General features: G+C 46.7%; 1 protein-coding gene across 9 annotated transcripts in view; it reads right to left on the bottom strand.

The window, feature by feature from the left end:
* The window catches only part of MORF4L1 (mortality factor 4 like 1), a 220,127-nt gene that overhangs the window by 38,799 nt on the left and 159,382 nt on the right, over positions 1-21,946 (bottom strand). For all 9 annotated transcript variants that reach the window (XM_086957916.1, XM_086957918.1, XM_086957917.1 and 6 more), the window contains one exon: positions 19,591-19,763. In XM_086957916.1, coding sequence (XP_086814042.1) covers positions 19,591-19,763 — 173 coding nt within the window. The remainder of the gene's footprint in view (positions 1-19,590; positions 19,764-21,946) is intronic.

The raw sequence follows: 21,946 nt of genomic DNA, 5'->3' as shown, positions 1-21,946 counted from the left end.
GGCGATCACTTGGATGGGACAGAGGGCTCCGGAGGTGTCCACCTGGCTTAAAGATGTTAGAGAGTGGTCCCTGGACGAAGAAACTCACATGCAACTTACTCGGAGAGACGAGAAACTGCAGGACGATTTACTCGCCTGGCGAGTCATGTGTGCCTCGGGACTGACGGAGAGGGGGCGGTCTTCCCTTCCCAGAGCGAGTCCGATGGTGCAAGTGGCAAGATGTGTTCGCCAGTGGGGTCGGGGTCTTATGGTGAAGGAGGAGGGGGAATCACTAGAGATATCTATCACCGGGAGTTGTGCTGTACTTGGCTGCATCCTCACAATGTTATTTACTTGCCGGATAGTCTGTTTGTTCCTCATGTGTCTGTACCTCGATGGATGATACCTACGTTCCTAAATGCCATAATGAGGTTGTCGAACTGTATGCATGCGTTGTAGCAATGCCAATTGGGTGTTTTCGTATATGTTACATAAACTGAAAAATAAAGTTAAAAAAAAAAGTATGGAAATACATGCATGTGTTGTCATCTCAGATGTGCAGCAACTACTGCTGGACACTTGGTGAACACTCTGGGTGCAGTGGTTACTCCAAACGAAAGCACTTTGAACTGATAATGATTTTGCCCTATCACAAATGTGAGGCATTTGTGATGTGCTGAGTTAAAGGGTATTTGAAAGTATGCGTTCTTTATGTCTAGTGTTGACAAAGTCGCCTTGTAGCAAAAGTGGAAGTACTTGTCGCAGAGTGGCCATGTGGAAGTGTTCTGACAATGTGTATAAGCTTAGCGGTCTTAGATCAAATATTGGTCTTAACGAACCGTCCTTATGGGGGAATTAGGAAATATAGTGAATATGAAAACAAGTTACTTACCTGTAACTTTGGTTCCCCAGTATTGGTAACTTTCATAGATTCCCATGCTTTTGTATCATTCCCAGTCGTCGGAATGGGAGTCTCGGTAACCAAATAACATAGTAGTAGGTACAAAAGAGAAAGAAAAAGGCCTAGGCCTCATTCCCTTTTGTAGCATATCCGCCTCTTTTTGTAAAGAGACCAAAGTAAGCATGAGCCATTCAGAAGAGCCTCACCCCATAGAACCCTCCAGAAGGAACCTCAGAGCCTCTGATTTTCGTAGCAGTTGTGTAACATTCACCATATCTGCTGAAGGCTGAGCTTTCCTCAGGGAGGTGGGTGGGCGCATGGGAATCTATGAAAGATACCAATAATGGGGAATCAAAGTTACAGGTAAGTAACTTGTTTTCTTGCCATCGTATTGGAACTTTCATAGATTCCCATGCTTTTGTATCAGAGTAGCAAGCAGTCAGCAATAAAAAACACATTTTGTGGCATAAACATACATTGCAATAGCCATCATTACATGAAGATACAAAATGTGCAGAAAAAAGGAAGGTGGGATATAAAGGAAAGCTCACTAATTAGTGGAAGAGGTTCCTCAGGACTGCCTGGCTCAAAGCCGTGTCCTCCTGTGCCAAGGATTCCAAGCAGTAATGCTTTGTAAAGGTGTGCACGCTGCTCCAAGTCGCAGCCCTGCAAATATGTCTGATGTACACTCCCGCGAAGAGAGCTGTCGAAGACGATACCAATCTTGTGGAATGCGCTCTAATTCTTCTGGTTAGCGGCTTCCCTGCTGTCGAATGGCAATGGAAAATGGCACTGGAAATCCATCTCGCAAAACTTTTTGAAAGAGGGAGGCCCTTGCGAGGACCACCAAAAGCAACAAATAATTGGGAAGATTTACGAAATCCTTTGGTGCGATCCAAATAAAATTTTAAGCACCGTTGTACATCCAAAGAATGCAGTGACCTCTCCGCTGGTGTGGAAGGGTGAGGAAAGAAAGATTTAAGAATAACTGGCTCATTCAAGTGAAAGGGTTCCGGATTAGGACGCCAGATCGCGGAGCGCAGGGCTTGATTTCGAACTGAGATACGCACGTACCCTTGCCTTACCAGAGACCTATCCGGTTCTCCTTTCTGATACCTCGCCACATTGGAATATAGTTGCAGATCTGATATGGTTTCTTTACCACCGATTGGAGTACTGGCGCCGCGTTTCACTTTAGATTGTTCGGCCATCACGCCTTTACCAGACCTCTTCCTATCCTTGATCACCTACCCTTGAATAGACCGAATTTGTTTACCCTTCCGGGTTGGAATTATCACCGGAACCGGGCCTTCCAGACTTTGGATCCAGCCATTTAGCCCCGAGGAGTTGTAGAAATTTGTTTGGTCTACAACAAAACACGTGTCGGCTGGCTGTGTATAACCTCTACTTGGTGACCTATTACAAAAGAGAGAATAAAAAGCTCCTGAATCAACGTTTGATTGTTTCTCTTCATCACCAGAACTTTTACTTCACACATTGTTGTTTTTCTGTTTTGAGTGCGCAGGATGTTAGTTTATCATTCAAGTGAAAGTCCGAGGGCACCTTGGGTATGAACCTCGGGTTAGTCCTTAAGATTACTGTATTCTTTTTGAATATAAGAAATGGTTCCTGAATTGCGAGAGCCTGCAACTCACCAATGCGTCTTGCCGATGTGAGGGCATGAAGGAGAGCCAACTTCCATGAAAGGAATTTCACACCTGTTCGATGTATTGGTTCAAATGGGGCTTTCATGAGCCGTGTGGGGACCAAATTCAGTTGCCAAATAGAAGGCGGAGGCCTCACCGGGGGATAGACATGAAACAATCCTTTAAGAAACTGTTTCATTATCCTAGAAGACCAAAGAGAAGGTCCAGAGGCAGAACGTCTGTACCGAGAAATAGCTGCCAAGTGAACTTTTATGGATGAATGGGCCAGTCCCGTGTTAGCGAAGTACAAAAGATAAGGCAGAAATTGATGAGGTTGAGAAGAGAAAGGGTCAACACCTTTCTTGCACCAAATGCAAAATCTTTTCCATTTGAAACAGTAAGTCTTATTCGTGGAAGGAGCTCTAGCCTGGGAGAGAACTCCTCTTATTTTATTTGAGATGGGAAGGTTCATGAATTCTCGCTGCTCAGGAGCCATGCTGTCAGATGCAATAAAGCTGGGTCCGAATGCCAAATCTGCCCCTCTGACATTGTGAGAAGGTCCGGAATGGTTCGCAAGGGAAGGGGAGGAACAAGGCACAACAGATGGAGTTCCGTGAACCAGAACGGTCTCGGCCAAGCAGGGGCTATCAAGATCATCTTGCATGGCTCCACCTTGATTTTCCTGATAAGTCTCGGGATCATTAAAATGAGGGGAAAGGCGTAAACAAATGCCCCTGACCAGGCTATCGAAAGTGCATTCCCCAATGATCCTGGATGGTGAAGCCTGCTTGCGTAAGACCGGCATTTCTTTTTGGTCGGAGTGGCAAATAGATCAATTGCAGGCTTGCCCCACTGATGGAAAACCCTGTCCAGAACTCGCTGGTTCAGTTCCCACTCGTGACTGACTGAGGATAGCCTGCTTAGTCTGTCGGCATTTGCGTTTAAGATCCCTGGCAGATGTTCCGCCTGCAGTGAGATCCAGTGAAGAATCGCCCATTCCCAGATTTCTTGAGCTTCCTGAGATAACGGGAGACCTGGCTCCTCCTTCCTTGTTTATGGAATGCATGGCCGTGGTGTTGTCCGTCCGGATGAACCCCCTAGTCGAGGGAGAAAAGCTTGTATAGCCAGCTTGATGGCCTGGAGTTCCAAGAGATTGATATGAAGCAGACTGTTCTGAGGTGACCAATGTCTACTGACATGCAGATCCTGCAATACTGCCCCCCAGCCTTCCAATGACGAATCCGTCGTCACAACCAGAGGAGACTGATCGCTTACGAAGGATAGACCTCGGGACAAGTTCTCCTGCTTTGTCCACCACAAGGCCGCTTTTCTAATTGCCGAGGTGATGGTCACTTTGTCGAACGAACCGTGAATCTGTCTCCACTGGATGTCCAGCTGCTCCTGAAGAGGACGCATCCTACAATCTGCAGTGTGGAATTAGAGGAATGCATGAAGAAATCACTCCTGGAAGAGACTTGTAACGGCGTACTGAAAGACACCTTCTTAAGGTTAGCGTCATGGTTTGCAGTTTTTCCTGCCTCTCCATGGCCCCCAGGAAGCGTGCAGCCCTGGAGGGAACCAGAGATGACTTCTCCCTGTTTAGAGTGAGACGGAGCCTTCAGCAACCAGTCATCCAGGTAAGGGAAGACTTGAAAGATTCTTCCGTAGAAACGCTGCCACTGGTGCCAGCACCTTTGTGAAGATTCTTGGGGCTGAGCAAAGTCCAAAGGGTAACACCCTAAATTGAAAGTGGCTCTTGGCTACTGTAAATCTTAGAAACCTTCTGTGTGCCGGGTGAATCGGTATGTGAAAATACGCATCTTCGAGATCGAGCGTGGCCATGAAATCCCCTGGATTGATGAGTTGTAGTATGTCTTGAAGTGAGACCATCCGGAAAGATAGGGAGAGGAGATAGGTGTCGAGCTCCCCGAGATCTAAAATGGGGCACCATTTCTCTAGCGTCTTCCTTATCAGGAAGAACCTGGAATAGAATCCATCTCCTCTTTGGGCGGAGGGGACCGGCTCTATAGCACCTTTCAGGAGCATCTGATGAACTTCGAGCCGCAGAAGACGCAGATGTTTCAATCGGATGGTGGCCCGGGGCTTCGATGGTGGGATTTGTGTAAATTCCAAGGTATGGCCCTTTCGAATGATGTTTAGCACCCAACGGTCTGATGTTATATTGGACCAATTCTGAAGGTATTGGGACACCCTGCCTCCTACTGATGATCTTGCGGAGGTGGGCACAGTAGGAGGAGCCAGGAGGCCGCTATTGCCTCTTGGACGTGTCACGTCCTTGGCGAGCTTGCTTTCCTTTATGGTTAGATCTTGGGAAATTCGAGGATTGGCCTGGTCTTTGCTGATAAGGCTGGCGGTACTGTTGCGATCCTGAGCCATAGGATGAGTAACGTTGCTGATGGTAAGAGCCTCTGTACGTGGTACTATTGCCTCTGGACCCTCTGAATGGAGCTTTATGGTACTGAAGCGTACCCAGAGACTTAGCTGTCTGTGTCCTTTTTAATATCCTGGAGAGTGTCATTATTAACTTTCCAAACAAAGCTTCTCCATCGAAAGGTAGATCCAGGATTTTATTCTGGATTTCGGGTCTGAACCAGGTCGCCTTGAGCCATCCCTGGCGACGAAGGACTGCAGCACCCGCCAATGAACGAAAAGCTGTTGTGGCGATGTCCATGGCACAGTCTATAATTTCCATTGACTTTGCTTCCCCTTCATGTAAAATCTTCGCCTCTGTTTTTGATTCTGGAGGTAGTTGATCCAGATGTGGCGAAACATCACACCATAATTGGCAATCGTACCTGCCCAATATTGCCAAGGCATTTGCTGCCCGCACCAGAAGGCTAGCCATTCAAGAGAACCTCTTCCCAGTGTGGTCTAACCTCCTGCCTTCTTTATCTGGAGGACTTGTCAAGGGAGCTGAAGGGTTGCGTGACTTCCTTTGTGCCGCTTGTGAAATTACCGAGTCCGGTTTTGGGTGTCCCGTCAAAGACACTGGACCATCCTCAGGTGCTTTATATTTTTTGTCTAGGCGCGGTAGAACAGGGACCACCGTCGCTGGATTTTTCATCGCTTTAAGGCCTTCATCCCAAACATGTTGAACAATAGGGATAGATCTAGTAGTCTTTTTATAAGGCTCTTTAAAGTCATATAAAAAAACATTCGGTGGTAACAGAAGGCATTACTAGTTTGAATCTTCCAGCCGCTCTCTCCATCAGCTTATGGAACCCCCCTATATCCTCTGGCGGGGAGTCCACCGGATCCGGACATGGTGAAGCTGGGTCTGGGAATACATACTCGTCCCATTCTACACCTTGATCAGGTCTGCCATCAAAGTTTTGATCCTCATGCGAGGAATCATCATGAGTGTCCAGTGGTATCGCAGCTACCTGTGGAACCGGTGTGTCTGCGGCTGAGATGTCACCTAAGCCGGCACTTCTGGAGAAACAACTGCAGGAGCAGCAGGGACAGGCAGGGCTTGCGTAGTCGGAACAGCAGCAGGCTGTGAACATCTAGATTTGTAATCCTGCAGCATGTTGTGGAGATCCTGCAAGAGAGAAGATGGTACAGACACCATGTCTTGCCTGGAATATTGTTGTGGCTGGGCAGAATGATGGTACCCAAATTCCTGCTGGTAGTCCCCTTCGGAATCCGTCTCCTGGCATTTAACCAGAAGCTGAGATGGACTGTTGGCATAACCATATGAGTCCTGATCATCATCTTCTGAGTCGTCGTCATCCTCCTCTAACAGTAAAGCTGGAGGCAAGGGGGTAACTCTCCTGGGAGAAGTCATGTCCGGTGTGATTCATCTCTTAGAAATAGTAATTCTTTCCGTCGTTGACAAAATCGTCGACGATGGAGCTGGTGAAACTGCTGTCATCGGCGTCGTCGACGGAGTAGACTTCGTCGACGAAAAAAACAATCGTCGACGAGATGGGCGTCGTCGACAAGACCGTTGACGCTCCTGCTGTCGTCGTCACTGTTGTCGAAGCCCTCGACGCCGACACTGTCGTCGCCACCACCGTCGACGAGCTCTTCGTCGTTGCTGCAGTCGTCAACATCGTTGCTGACACTGTCGTCAACAACTCCGTCGTCGACTATCCCGTCGACGTCGATTGTACCGTGGACGGGCCCGTCGACTGTACCATTTTAAGCTGAGGCTTGGACGCCTTCGTCGACGAAGCCTTCATCTGTGTTGTCGAAGACTTGCAACTCGTCAGACTTCCCAGAAGACTGAGAAGGTGTTTTGAAGGCTGTATCAGTCTTCATACCAGACGAAGGTGTAGATGGTCCTTCCTTCTCCTTTTCACCATGGTGAGGAGATTCGACCAGACCTTGGCTCTCAGACTCTATGGGGGTCTTTGAGGCCTTGAAGGACAGTCCATAGAAGGAGAAGGGGAAACCCTACACCTTTTGACTGACCTTCTTGAGGATGAGGCTGAAGAAGAGTCTTCACGGTCACTGGATACTGTGTCTTTTCTGGACTTCAACTTCTGGAGCCAGGTAAGAAGCCTACCCTCACGATCCCGGAGGGTCTTGGTAGAAAAGGTGAGGCAGATCTTGCAGTCCGCAGCCTTATGATCAGGATAGAGGCAATAAATACAATCTTTATGCTTATCCTCAACAAACAATCTTTTCTTGCCACAGGTGGAACATGGCTTGAAAAGGGCCTTCTTTTCCTTATCAGACATCCTGGAAGGGACAGCCAACAATTCTGAAGAGAAATCCTGAAGAAAACTTCTGAAAAGAGTAGAGATTGAGCAGAGCTCGAAGGAGACTCCCTAAGCACAACGTGCGGTAGAAAATCTGAGGTTCCTTCAGGAGGGTTCTATGGGGTGAGGCTCTTCTGATTGGCTGATGCTTAGTTTGGTCTCTTTTACAAAAAGAGGCGGATACGCAACAAAAGGGAATGAGACCTAGGCCTTTTTCTTTCTCTTTGGTACCTACTGCTATGTTATTTGGTTACCGAGACTTCCATTCCGACGACGGGGAATGATACAAAAGCATGGGAATCGAATATGCTACTTACCAGTATGCATCTGTTCTTGGCATGTAGGGCTGCTGACATTCATATCTGTGCATAGATCGCCGCCTAGTGTTGGGTCCGGATGATTGCACATTGTTGTCCTGGAAGAGTCTTCGAAGTATCACAAGATAGGTGGCTCCTCCCCTGGACTACAGTGCGCATGGGCATGGACTCCATCCTCAGATTGTTTTTAGCCATTGTGGCAGAGATGGAGTGAAACTTAGTGAATGATGACCATGCTAGAAGTATGTGTGAATGCTGCAGCCGCTACAGGCGCCGGGGAGGAGGGTGGGCGATATGAATGTCAGCAGCCCTACATGCCAAGAACAGATGCATACTGGAAAGTAGCATATTCGGTTCGAGGCATGTGGGCTGCTGAATTCATATCTGTGCATAGAATACATAGCAGTCCCTCCATGTGCCAGCTGCAGCAGTTTGGAAAAGTGTTTTGGGAACAGCCTGCCCTACAGCTGCCTGCTGTTTGGAGTGCACAACTACACAGTAGTGTTTTGTAAACGTGTGTGTGGTAGACCATGTGGCTGCTCTACATATGTCCTCTAAAAGAATATTTCCAAGGAAAGCCATGGAGGCCCCCCACTTCCGAGTGGAGTGGGCTCACGGGGGAATCGTTAGAGTATGCTTGGCTTTATGATAGCAGATTTGAATACACTTAACGATCCACCTGGCTATACCAGCCTTGGAAATGGAGTTGCCTTTGTGTTGTGGCGAAAAGGCAACAAATAGTTGTTTTGTCTTCCGAAAATCTTTGGTCCTGTCAATGTAGTTCATCAAGGCTTGTTTGACATCAAGCGTGTGGAGCATTCTCTCCCCAACTGATTCAGGATTTTGGAAGAACACAGGTAGTTTGGTTGATATGGAACTGTGAAACCACCTTAGGAAGGAACTTAGGGTTAGTGCGAAGCACCACCCTGTTGGAATGAATCTGTATGAATGGCTCTTGGATAGTTAGTGCCTGGAGTTCACTAACTCGTCGTACCGATGTAATCGCTATCAGGAAAGCCACTTTCCACGTTAAGAACTGAATTTCGCATGAATGCAGTGGCTCGAAAGGGGGACCCATCAGTCTTGTGAGGACCAGATTTAGGTTTCATTCGGGAGCTGGTGGGGTCCGTGGAGGAATGACTCGTTTGAGTCCTTCCAGAAAGGCTTTGATGGCAGTCACTCTGAAAAGGGAGAGATGCTGCCTGTTCTGGAGATAAGCCGCCATTGCGGATAGATGAATCCGAATGGAAGCATAGGCCAGCTTACATTTGTAGAGATGTAAGAGATAACAAATGATGCTTTTGAATAGATGCGTCTAGCGGGTTGATGTCGTGGTTTGCACAATAAATGACAAACCGCCTCCATTTCGCCGCATAGCATGCTCTGGTAGTGGGCTTCCTTGCCTCCCTGATTATGCCCATACAGTCAGGAGGTAAGTTGAGGTAGCCAAATTCTAAGAACTCAGGAGCCAGATCGCCAGGTTGAGCTGTTGCGGATCTGGATGCTGAATGTCGCCATGGCTCTGCGTCAAAAGCCTGGGTGTGAGGCGTAGCCTTTGATGCGGTACCACGGACAGTTCTAGAAACGTGGTGTACCATGGTTGGCGTGCCCACGTCGATGCAACCAAGATGAGAGTCCTCGAGTGTTGCATTAGCTTGCGTGCCACCAGCGGTATTAGAGGTGCTGGGGGAAAAGCGTACGCAAATTTGCCTGACCAGTTCATCCATATCGCATTGCCCTGCGACTGTGGGCGTGGGAACCTGGCGGCAAAGCTTTGGCACTTTGCGTTTTCCTTTGTGGCGGACAGGTCTATCTCTGGATGACCCCACCTTTGGAAGTACGGGTGTAGTACTGATGGATGTATCTCCCACTCGTGCATCTGGGGGCTGTACCTGCTGAGCAGGTCCGCCATATGATTGTCTTTGCCCGGGAGGTGTTCTGCCATGAGGAAGATGTTCCTTTGAATGGCCCACTTCCACATGATCTGAGCCAGATGAGACAACTGTGGAGAGTGTGTACCTCCCTGCTTCTGGATGTAGTACATGGCCGTCATGTTGTCCGTCCGGATCAACACGACCTTGTTGCAGAGATGTACTTTGAATGCTTTCATTGCCAAGATGATAGCCATCAGTTCTAGAACGTTGATGTGCATCTTTTTCTGCTGCGTTGTCCAGAGTCCCTGCACAGTGTAGTGGAGTACATGAGCTCATCAACCCTGGAGAGATGCGTCAGTCATCAGAATGATCTGTGGCACCGGCTCCTGGAACGGTCGTCCCCTGCAAAGGTTTTGTGGATTCCACCAATGCAGAGAGTTGTATGCACGACCGGTTATCAACACTAGGTCTTTCAACTGTCCGTGAGCCTGATTCCACTGACGTGCTAAGCACTCCTGAAGCAGACGCATATGTAGTCTCGTGTGCGGGACTATGAAGATGCAGGAGGCCATCATGCCTATCAACTGCATGAACACTCGGGCCTGAAGCGAGTGTTGAGGTCTGAATTTCTGTATCAGCGATTGAAGGCTGCCAATCCTCACTGAATTTGGCTGTGCTTTGGCCGCCAGAGTGTCTATTGTCGCACCCAGATACTGCCGTATGTGGACGGGTTGCAGGTGGGACTTGGGGTAATTCAGTGAGAATCCCAGATCGTGAAGAAGGTGAATGGTGTGGGACATGTGGGCGGCACACTGCTGGGCTGACTTTGACTGGATCAGCCAGTCGTCCAGATAAGGGTAGGCGTGAATGTTTTGTCTCCGTAGGTGTGCCGCCACTGTAGCCAGGCAGAACACCCTGGGTGCCGTGGTGACTCCGAAAGGTAGTACCTTGAACTGGTAATGTTGATTTTGGATGGTGAACCTGAGGTATTTTCTGTGTGACGGGTGTAGTGGAATATGAAAATAAGCATCTTTTAGATCTAATGTTGCGAGAAAATCCCCTTGACTGAGCAACGGTAGGACTTGCTGCAGTGTTAGCATGTGAAAATGCTCTGACAGAATGTATTGATTGAGGGGTCTGAGGTCCAAAATGGGTCTGAGAGACCCGTCCTTTTTTGGTATTAAGAAGTACAGTGAGTAAACTCCTGTGCCCCTTTCTTCCACAGGCACGAGCTCGATTGCTCCTTTTTGCAGCATGACGAGTACCTCCTGCTGCAATAAGTGCAAATGCTCTGTGGACATAGGACGGTGTCTTGGGGGTATGTTGGGTGGAGTGGATGTCAACTCCAGACAATAACCGTACTGGATAAGCTGTGTGACCCACCTGTCTGTGGTGATGGACTTCCAGACTGGCAGGAACTGTTGAAGTCTCCCCCCGACAGGTGTTGGATGGTCGGGGGGCAGTGACAAGGCGTCACTGTTTGTTAGTGGCGGAGGATCTGGAGCTGTTGTTTCCACGACCCCTGCCCTTGGCGCTGTTTCCACGATAACCACCTCTACTTTGTTTGGTATATGTGGTTTGTGCGCCACCTTTATAGTACTGTGTGTTCTGGGATAGCTGGCCTCTGGAAACACCTCAATTGCTTGAGCGACGAAAAGAACTAACCCTGAATTGCTGCGACTGTAGGGCCCCCATAGACTTTGCAGTCAGTGTCTTTCTTGATTTTTTCCAAGGTGGTGTCCACCTCCGGCCCAAAGAGATGATCAGGGTTTACCGTCTGATTTAGAATGGTGGTTTGTATCTCTGGCTTGAACCCAGAGATTCTGAGCCAGGCATGTCGTCTCAACATAACACTAGTGTTCACAGCTCTGGCCGCGGTGTTTGCTGCGTCCAGTGCACATTTGATAGAAGCATTTGATATGAGCTTCCCTTCCTAAATGAGCATCTCAGCTGCCTCCTTATATTCATCAGGTAGGTGCTGTAACAGGGCCTCAAGTGCGTCGTAGTGTGCGCTGTCGTACCTGGCTAGAAGTGCCTGAGTGTTTGAAATGCGCCAGATATTGGCCGCTTGAGCTGCCACTCTTTTCCCTGATGCCTCGAACACCTTAGATTCCTTATCTGGGGGAGGAGCATCACCCGTTATTTGGGAATTAGCCCTCTTCCGGGCATTAGAAACAACAAGAGAGTCCAGCGGCAACTGTCCCTTAATGTAAGTAGGGTCTCCAGGCGCTGGTTTGTACTTCTTTTCAATCCTGGGGTTTATCACCCTGGCCCGTGTAGGCTCCTTAAATATTTCCCCAGCATGCTTCAAGACACTCTTCAACATAGGCAGAGTCTTGACAGTCCTCTCTGAGGCGGAAAAGGTGTCAAAAAGAAAGTCAACTTCAATGGGGTCAGCATGTAGCTGGACATCATGATTCTTGGCCGCCCTCTCAATAAGGGCATTAAATGCTGCTGAATCTTCGGTAGACGACGTTTTTACAGTATACACGCGAGTGTCTGGGGCAGTATGTGGATTATTAGGGTCAGCAGCATCTGCCCAGGGTTCAGTAGTATCATCTGGATCAGTGTCTACAGGATAGCTGTATTCGTCATTATCACCATCCCCAGGGTCCACATCAGAATAAATGGGTTAGACATCATGTCCACGAGGAGATAAGGGTTCTACAAGAACAGGTGTTGTAGTAGAATCCTTTTTCTCAAGTAGTATCCTATAGGACTCCATTGGATGTTCCGGGGCAATCTTTTGTTTGTAAAGAGAAAGTCTGCCTGTCTCGGCATCGATAAACTGTTCCTGTTGTTCTTCCAACGAGGATTGTCGATGCTTTGTGGCTGGAACCACCGTTGTAGGCTTTAGCACAGAGGATACCTTTTTGGGCACGTCCACGGCCACTTTAGGGACGAAAGCCTTCGGCACCACTTTCGGCGGCAGCGTGAAGTGGATGGGCGCCGACATTTTCTGGGGTTTATCGGCAGGCTTCGAAGGTGGAGGATCCTTAGGCCCGACAGTCGAAGCCGTGTCTTTGATGCGCTTCAGGGATTCCGCCACCTGCTTCGTGAAGGAGGCGGACGGCTGCGTCGGCTCGACGATATCCTTCGAGGCACCACTCTGTGTGGACTCGGGGGCTGTACCGCTTTTGGTCATGTCATGCCGACGCAGAGTCTCGAGAACCTTCTGAGAACCGAGTCCTTTGTCGGTGTCGACCGTCTTCGGCGCCGACTTCTTCGTGTCGACGGCTTTGACCTTGGCCTTTGTTGCACTAGATTTCGTCTCGGCACCCTTAGGTAGCTTCTTAGGGTCGCCGACGCTCTTCTGCTTTGTCGGCGCCGACAGGTCCGAGGACTTCGAGCCGACCAGAGCAATACGCACTGCTGCTTTCGATGTAGGCACAAGTGCTTTCGGTTGCGTCGATACAGCGGACAGCAGATGTGCACGTGTACGGCCAGGAGATGTGCACTCCGTACGCGTGCACATCTTCAGTGAGCCCCCTTCCCTGCCTTCTGCCACCTCTTGGGCACCCTCCTGGTCCGCCGTCATTGCCTACCACCAGACGCGGTCACACACCTCGGCGCGCAGGCAAAGGCTGTCAGGTGTAACAGACACTGCTTGTTTGATGTGGTACAATCTGTCCGAAATGCTTCTGGCATGATTTGTTTAATGGCCCTAGTCCGTTCAGTAATCAGTACAGAACGTAACTTCGTGGGATAACATGTAATTATGTGAAAATGAACATCATGGATCCAAAATAAAAAGGATGATAGAACTAAATTTCTTGGATTACATCTTGTGATTTCGGCCATTCATTCGTAAAGCTGACTCCAGCACATAGAGTGGTGCATTCAAGGGACTATTTGTCAGTTAACGGGTAGGTTGTTCTTTGTATAATGTGCGACACCCTTGGACATAGGGCGTATCTTAAAGCATGCTGTAGTTTCAAAAATAGATTTGTAATTCAGAAAGAACTTTGGAGTGGAATATAGGAACCTTGTATGGAGTGCTGTTTGTAGGAGTCACATTCCAGTGGGAAAAGCCGCCCATCGTTAAAAGCCCAGTTTGTCTCCATCCCAAACAAGTTTAAACAAGCTCTATTAAAGTTTTGTATAACACACAAGATGCATACTAAAAAGCCTCTCCTCAGAACTACTATTCAGGATATTTTCCATAAATCCTCGGCCAGGCATGGTCAATGAGACAGGCCCCACATGACTTGCTGTACAGAAAATCAAAATGAATACTGCTAAGAATTTGTTCCCAACAAAAAGGTATGGTTCATGGGCGTGTTCATTTTCATTCTTGAGAATGGTCAGGTTTTACTCCATATTCTTAGTTTGTTTGTATGAAATTCCTACAGTGTGCCCTGACTTTCCGCATCTTCCTAGGTGAACTAGTACCTGTTTTTTTTATAAATGTGGAAAGAGCCCAGAGGTGAAGATGCATGCGTGGAATATTGATCTAAAGGTCAGCAGAGCTGAGGTGTAGAATTTGACTAGGGTCAAACCCGGTGACGTAAGCGTGTGAATGCAAGGGTAAAGCTGAAGACCCAGTAGCGAAATTCGCATTAGAATTTGTAGGAAAAAGTGGAATAATGAATGGGTCTGATGGCCCTTCTCAGTGGCCAAGCTCGTTCTATGAGATGTGGATTGTTGCAAGCAATGCATTATTTATATTAAGTTCTCTAGATTGTACGCAGTACACAACTTTGCAGTGCTTGGGCACAAGCATTTGGTACTCGAGCGAGACCAGTTTACGATAACTTAATGTAATTAGAGCAGCAAGAGACTTGGCATCAAGGGATAAGCCCGAAGTCATCAAACCAGTACCCTGCCCATACACCAGGCTCTCAGATGCTGCAGCCCCAAAGTACTTTTCACACTTGTTCATAGTTTCCCTTTAGTTGGTCTTTATACCTCTGGTTAGTGCTGGCTATTGGTTCGGAGACCCACAGGGGCTCAGTGGGTGGGGGATGTGTTCCCTTTAGCCTCCAGCAACTAATGGCTGATCTTTTGCCAAAGGATTCTAAAGAGTTGAATTTTCTGCAGACTGCCTCACCTTTTCCCACTTCAGGCAACAGTGAATAATGTGCTACAGCACAGTGGTTCTTAACCGGAGGTCCCCAGCATGTGTATAAGAAGCCTGTGCTTCTCTTCCCTGCTGCACTTTCGGGCTCCCTCTCCGTGTTTCTCTCCCCTGCTGCACTCTGTCTCCCTCTCTGTGCTTCTCACCCTTGGTTCAGTCTTGGGCTCCGTCTCAGTGCTTCTCTCCCTTGCCATTCTCCTCAAATTGCCTTCCTCCACTCTCATCTCCCCCTGCTTGCCTCTTCTTTCCACACTCTTCCCTCCCTCTGTCCACACTTTTCTCTGCCTCTCCTCTCTCTCCTCTGTACCACATCCCCCTCTCATCCAGGTTCTCGACCCCTCAAATATCTTCTACCTCTCCTCCCATCTGTTCATTCTCCGCCTCTGCTTCCCGATTCCCTCACTCCCCCTTCCCTGTCCTCTTGTGCAGTCCCTTCATTTCCTGCTCTCTTCCTGAAAGCATCCATCACCATTTCAAATGGCAACAGCAGCGATTCTGAACCTCCCGCTAACTTGGCCACTGGGAGATTGCCGCACATTCTGTGTTTAACTTTTTATTCTAATATAGAAGTATTTGGTTTGTTTTATGTCTAGTGTAAGCCAAGACCTTCTACTAAACCTTTTTGGTTCAAGCGTAAGCAAAGACTGTTTTTCACAGGGCACAAGTCCTAAACAAGCATTTGCAATGCAATAGGTCTCGCATTTACACAAGTTTGAGCTGTTCACTTTACAAATAACAATGCCTTTTATTTGTTTTCGTTTTTAAAAAACTTAAATAAAAGGCAGTCATTTACAATGCCAATAGCTTAAACTCACGTAAATGCGAGACCTATTGCATTGCAAATGCTTGTTTATCTTTTCTAGCGATTTGTTTATCTGTGGTCCAGAAAGGTGTTCGTTGAATGGTGCATTAAGAAGTCTGTTGAATCTCTGGTTTAATACCAGAAATTCGGAGCCATGCATGCCTCTTTTCCATTTCATCCCAATGTGCCCCATCATACCTAGCTTACAGCCCTCAAGTGTTAGCCAGTCTCCAATGATTGGCTGATTGAGCAGCTACTCTTTCCAGAGACATCTATTAACTTTGACTCCTTATCAGGAGGAGGTGCTTCTTCTGAGCTTTGTAAATTTGATTTTTTACATGCAATTGAAACTACCAAGGAATACATAGATAATTGACCCTTAATACAGGGTCAAATGAAGGAGCTTAGTATTTTTTATCAACTCTAGGTGTAAGGATATGTGACGTAACAGGATATTTAAAGATTTTATCTGGATGACTCATCATGCACTTTAACATGGGCAAAGACTGATGTTCTGTGTGTATTTCCTAATGTTTCAAAAAGGAAATCTTTATGATAAGTGGCTGCTCTGGCAATTAAGTCTTGATGTGTATTATAAGGAAGGGAAGGGTTGGCTGCATACGGACCAGGCTCTGTCTCCTGGTGGATCAATGTTCTAGTTATCCCACGGGTCAGGTAGCCGATGATCATGGTCTTCATTATCGGATATATCAGGATCTATGTCTGGAGACCCTGGAGGTGTAACGTGTAATGGGTCTGATGGTGGTATGACAGGTAGTGGTGGAGAGGGTGGAGGAATATTAATAGGACTAATTTCTATGCTCTTTCTTCTTCAGAGGTATTCTATATTCAGTGTCCATCTTCTTATTATGTCTCGCCTAACAAACGCAGTGCATGCGCTGCTTCGCCTTGGCGAGACTATTGCTATCTGTTTGGTGCGAGAAGGGAGACAAAATATGTGCGCAGACAGGCGATGTGCACGCGCATGGCGTCTCCTCTGAAGGGGGACAGGAGATGGCAGGCGTACGGATGGATGTGCACTCCATACGCGTGCACATCTCCGGTGCTACACATGTGCAGGGTCACAAGGGGTGAAGTTAGGAGAGACAAGCCACCCTCAAAGGTGAGAAAGAGGGTGTTTGCTGGGTGCTACTCGCAGAGATAGGGTAGAAGGCAGCCACAGTTCTTCCATAGTTGGGGGCTGGCAGTCAGCACCTCGTCTCCGGTAGTAAGCACTATCCGAACACCAATGGAATACAACATCATTAAGGGCCCTCGTTCATGGGTGAAGACAGGCCCACTCTACTGACATGCTCTCACCAGCTCAGCTGAAGTCATTCTGCCAGAGCCAAGGTGAGTCCCGCCCTCCCCGGCCTGTATTTATAACCAGGCACCCTTTAAGGGGCCCTGACCCAATGGGCCTGACAGGATGTATCCTTCCATCAAGCAGGCCTTTGTTAAGGCACCCCCGTCTATCAGTCACAGGAATGTTACCTTTCTGAAATGGCATTGCTGCTTTTGGGATCATCCAAAGAGATAGTGATATTAGCATAAATCCCTAACACAAGCAATGTACATAAAATGTATCTGACATATACGTTGCTTCCCGCACCCCCTCCACCTGTCGTTTGGAGACACTGACCTCTTGTGACCCCAAGCTGGCCATGTCCATACAGGCAAGCCCCGCAACCCTACAAGAGAACAAAATGTGTCCGAATGGGTAAGGTTGCCTGTGACTTCACATCAGCACTGGTGATTTACCAGTCCAGTGCATCTGGTAATCTAGCCCGTGCCTTCTGGGAGTTGTAGTCCTTGGACAGTCAACGTGCGCTTACAAAGTAGTTTATAATTAATTGTAATGGAAAGCCTGGGAGTGGCAAAGATGTGCAAGCAGCACAGAACGGTCGGTGCTCACAGGGTACCTTTTCAGCAGACGCCCTTTCTCCGTCCCGCTCCCTATACAGCGCCCCTCCTTTCTTCTACTAAAACATCGCTGTTTCCACTTCAGCCCACTTCAGAAAAACATGCCTTGTAACTTTTGCTTAAAACTCATGCTAGAGTGCATTGTAGGAATTGAAGTGACAGCGTGAAGCCGTACAAGCCACAATAAAAGATTCCTTGATTGTCAACGCGGAGAGGGGGTAAGGGATGATCTCTGAGAACTAGAGTGCAGTAAAATGTGATAAGGTGTTTTTTGCCCTGTCCAAGCGACTGCTTAGAGGTTTGTGTGTTCCAGACACCAATAAAACCAGTGATGTTGGCCACTGCTTGTTGCCCAGTTTCCACTCCGTATGAACCCTAAACACTCTACAACCACCACCAGAATTTTCGGGCTTCGCTCTCAGCCTGTGAAAGTTGAGAGATTGCTCAGATAGTGAAATGCTTTTCCAACTCAAATGTAAAATTACAATGTGCCTGCTGGCTCCGTGAAGTTCATTTAGTGAAGCCAGACCGTCAAACGTGGGGCGCCTGAGTCCCGTGAAGTGTGTGTCGATCCAGAATTCCCGCTCTATGGGACGGATTCTGAATACGGAGCTAAATACCAGGCATATGGGCAAACACAGCACTCCCTGTATTTTCTTCAGGTGAGTTTGAGCTGCTCAAACCTGGCGACATTCACAGAAGAGGAATGCTCGAATATTGGGATACATGTGGCATCTGAAGAGGGACGTATACATTCAGCATGTAATGTACTCTGAATAAGAGTGGTTACTGCACCCGGTAAAAAAACGCCACTCGGCCTAATGTTTTTTTTTTCCATGTGGGGCAACTGACCAACTCTCATGGCAGACACGTTATTGGGGCCTAATTTGGTTTGTGACTTGACAGAACGCCAGGACTGGCTGAAGATATTACCTGTGACGTCATTTACCGGTCATAATATTACCCACTCACTTCATTGGTAAGGTGATCAGATGACGCCACGTCACCAAGGATGCAGAGTAATCATCTTGTACTTTTTAGTTATTGGGCGCATGCGTGTCCGTTTAGTTAGATAAAATAAAGCAAACTAAGACTACTACTCCCAGAATGCATTATGTGTACAGTTCTCTTGGCAACCTGCCTTGCCTGGCTGCTGCTCTAAGCAAAAAAGAGGCCCAGGTGGGCACATGGTGGGTTAGCAGTGGGCAGAGGATGAATATAGAGATCGAAGGTGGGAAGAGAAAAAACAAGCATTTGCAATGCAATAGGTTTCGCATTTGCGAGAGTTTAAGCTATTGCCATTGTAAATAACAATGCCTTTTAGTTTTGAAAACCTGCAAGCAGTACGTAAACACGCACTTTGTACTTATAGTCGTTACTTACGAGAAGCAAGGCTGGCAGTAACTGTGCCTCTTTTACTGCCAGCCTTGCTTCCTGAAAGCAAGGACTAGAAGTACACTTGCAGGTTTTAAAACTTAAATAAAAGGCAATGTCATGTACAATGCCAATAGCACAAACTCTCGCAATTGCGAGACCTATTGCATTGCAAATACTTTTTTTATTTTTTATTATTGAACAGAGCAATAGGTAGCCGGAGGTACAAAACATATTTCACTTAAAATTTCAATATCAATACATTTCAGCATTGCAAATGCTTGTTGGATATGGTATCACTGGTCAAGTTTTAGGTGTAATGTGGATTGTCTTCTGTTTGGGATTGAGCACGACTGTCTCTTTAAGCTTCCAGGAGAGAAAAAGGTTAAAGACCTTATGAAGATCAGTGCGCAGGTATTTAGATAGGCACCTATGACAGAATTGGAATGTGTCCGTTCTATTGGCAGAAGATTGGATGCAGGATCTTTGCGAGAAAACTGGAGAATATCTAGCCCCGAAGGCCGCAGACAATTTTTTATGGATAATGAAAGTTTTTCAAAATTCAACACGCAGAAGATGGTAACGCGATCAAACAATACAGACGAGGGTAGAGTGAATTGCGAACCTAAGGGTTCCTGATTGACTGTTACGAATCAGAGTGCTGCAATACACGTCAAACGCAAAGGCGGAAAAAATCAACAACAATGGAGTCGATGCCCATGTGCACTATCACCGAAAGGAGTCACCTTACCTCATGATTGGAAAATACTTCTTCGAAGAACAACTTGCAAATATCTGGACCCAAAACCAGACGGCAGGTGTATGCACAGCATGTGCATCTACAGAGCACATGCCTTGCACCCAAGTTTTATTGCTTTGAGGAACAAGTTTGTTGAAAGGAAGGACTTTGCTAAAGATTTTACTATAAACAACTGCTTCATATATCAGGGTTCATGGACTAATGACTCACCAAACAGTCTTAAAAGGTGAGGCGCTCCATAGACGTGCGACATCTGTGCATCTGGATGATCAGCCAGAATTTCTGCATACTGTGGCCTCTCAAACTTGTAAAGAAGCTGTGTGCCGAGCATCACGTTAAAGTATTCCTTAATTCCAGCAACCACTTCGTTCACTGCATACTCCCTGAAACAAGGAGATCAGTAGGTTAAGTCTACCAGGCAGCTCAAGCTGCTTAGTTGCGAAAGACCCATTGTCTTATTTTATTGCGTGGGGTTAGTGAAAAACATCACAATATAACAGGTGTTTAAAAAAAACTGATTCCGTAGCACAATAAAAACATTAAATGCTAACATCAATGGTTCAATCATTTAAAAAACAAATTGTCCAAATATTTAGCGCCTGCCTGCACAACCTTACAGTAAAAGTTGGTTGAATCAAGGTTTTAAGCATTTATGTGCAACAAACACTGGGCAAACACATACAATGTGCAAAACAGCTTTTCAATGCAACCGCAAACTCTGCATTTTCTGTCTACACAAGTGAGTTTTCAAGCAGGGATAACATCTTTTGACAGGAAATTGCCCATTCTAAGTAATACATTTTTGTGCATCAAATTAATTGAAAATTTAAGGTATTGTTGGAAGACAGGAAAAAGTAAAGGAATTTAAAACTATCCCTGTTTTTTTGGGCTAAAACAGCTTTATCAGATAATGGTGAGCCTAATTTTACACTTCAGTCTACATCTGCATCCCATGCCACTTTCAAACGCATGGTAAACAAAAATTCGTCTTGCCCCTACTCAGTTAATGAGGATTTGAAATACCTGTGCCGCGAGGTATTCCTTGGTAATCTAAACATGCTTAAAACCATATGCTTGTATGGAATTCAGCAATTTTGAGTCTTTCCCTTTACAGATTTCAGATCCATAAGTCAAAGACGGGAGAAGATTGGCATTAATAAGTGTAAGAATGGGCTCAAATGAGGGGCAGATTAATTTCTTTTGAAGCCCAGCAAAAGCAAACAGCAAGCTTTTAGACTTAGACTTTACTCCTTGCAAGGGTGAATTAAGAGCACCCCACTTATCAAACTTAACTCCCAAATAAGAGTAGCTGGAAACGGTTTCTAACTTTATCAAAACTACAGATAGTGTGCTTTTTAGAACGGATAGCAAAGGTTAGCCAGCACCTTTGTCTTTTTCAGATTACATTTTGCTTCATTTAATGAATGTAGCAAAAGGGAGGGGGTGGGGGGGAGGTCAGCATTCTCGGAGTCCCATCGGGGTCTTGCTTAACAGTACGTTAAGCAAGACTCGTCTGCATATTGAGGCTTGAAAATGGGTAGCCATTTAATTGAGGCTCAAAAAGGGATCACCATTGTTTGGCATAATTTTCACTCATTTGCTTGCTGCTTATTCACTGGCTTGTCCATCTTTTGCCTGTTCCTCCACTGGAGCCAAGCCTATTTCCTTATGTCCTTTCATTGCTCACTTTTAGGGAACTATTGGTCCTTATGCATAAACCTACGCATGTGTATTTACAGCTGCATCCCACTATGTACTTCTCTACCCCTCCTGTTAGAGCTGCTCCTTCCTCCATGTGCTACACTCCTACCTGCTGCACTGCACTCTTGTCCATGTCGGACTCATCCTACCCTGTATTGCTTTCACCTATGGTGTTCTCTTCCAGATGTACTTCCATCTACCCCCCCCCTGTGAACTGCTTACACCCGACACAGAGTGATTTCTTGAATTGCTACTCTTGTGCTTAAAAAAAAAATCTACCAAAGTGCCACCTGCAATCTTAGCTAGGTAAATAAAACTGTAAAATGTGTTATTCCACCTGATTGTATATGCGTGGACACATGCACATCGGTAAATTAAGCAAATCACTGCTGCGCCTTTTAAATAGTTTTGTTGGTACTGTACAGCATTATGACCGTTTACAGCATCACGAAAAGCAATGGGCAAAGCCAAGACGTCCAAAAAGCGAGATCTACTGGCCTTGCCGTGGTTTGTTTATGAACGCAGCTACTGTCCTAATCTAAGCTATATTTATCACAGAGACGAGACAGTTTGCACATTCCACGCTTTGTAAGTTAGAATTTGAGAACTCTAAATTTGTGTTTCAACATTGAAGGGAAGTGAGGTGAAAAAAGATTAGATCACAGCATTAATGGGAGCAGCTTGATTATTGAAATGAGGGCTCCACTGTAGCTCCTATGCGAAAGGGAAAATAAAAACAGTATTTGTGGTCTTTAGTCAAACATCTAATAGACCCCTGTAGTTTGCTTATACTTGGAGGTGGTGACGTTTGCATGCTGCAAGTTCTCTCCATTTTCTTTTTTTTTTATTCGTTTCCACCACTTTT

This window comes from Lissotriton vulgaris, chromosome 2_1, assembly GCF_964263255.1.
Source record: "Lissotriton vulgaris chromosome 2_1, aLisVul1.2, whole genome shotgun sequence".
NCBI lineage: Eukaryota > Metazoa > Chordata > Amphibia > Caudata > Salamandridae > Lissotriton > Lissotriton vulgaris.
Note: the sequence above shows the minus strand (reverse complement) of the source record. Positions and strands in the feature narration are given on the sequence as shown.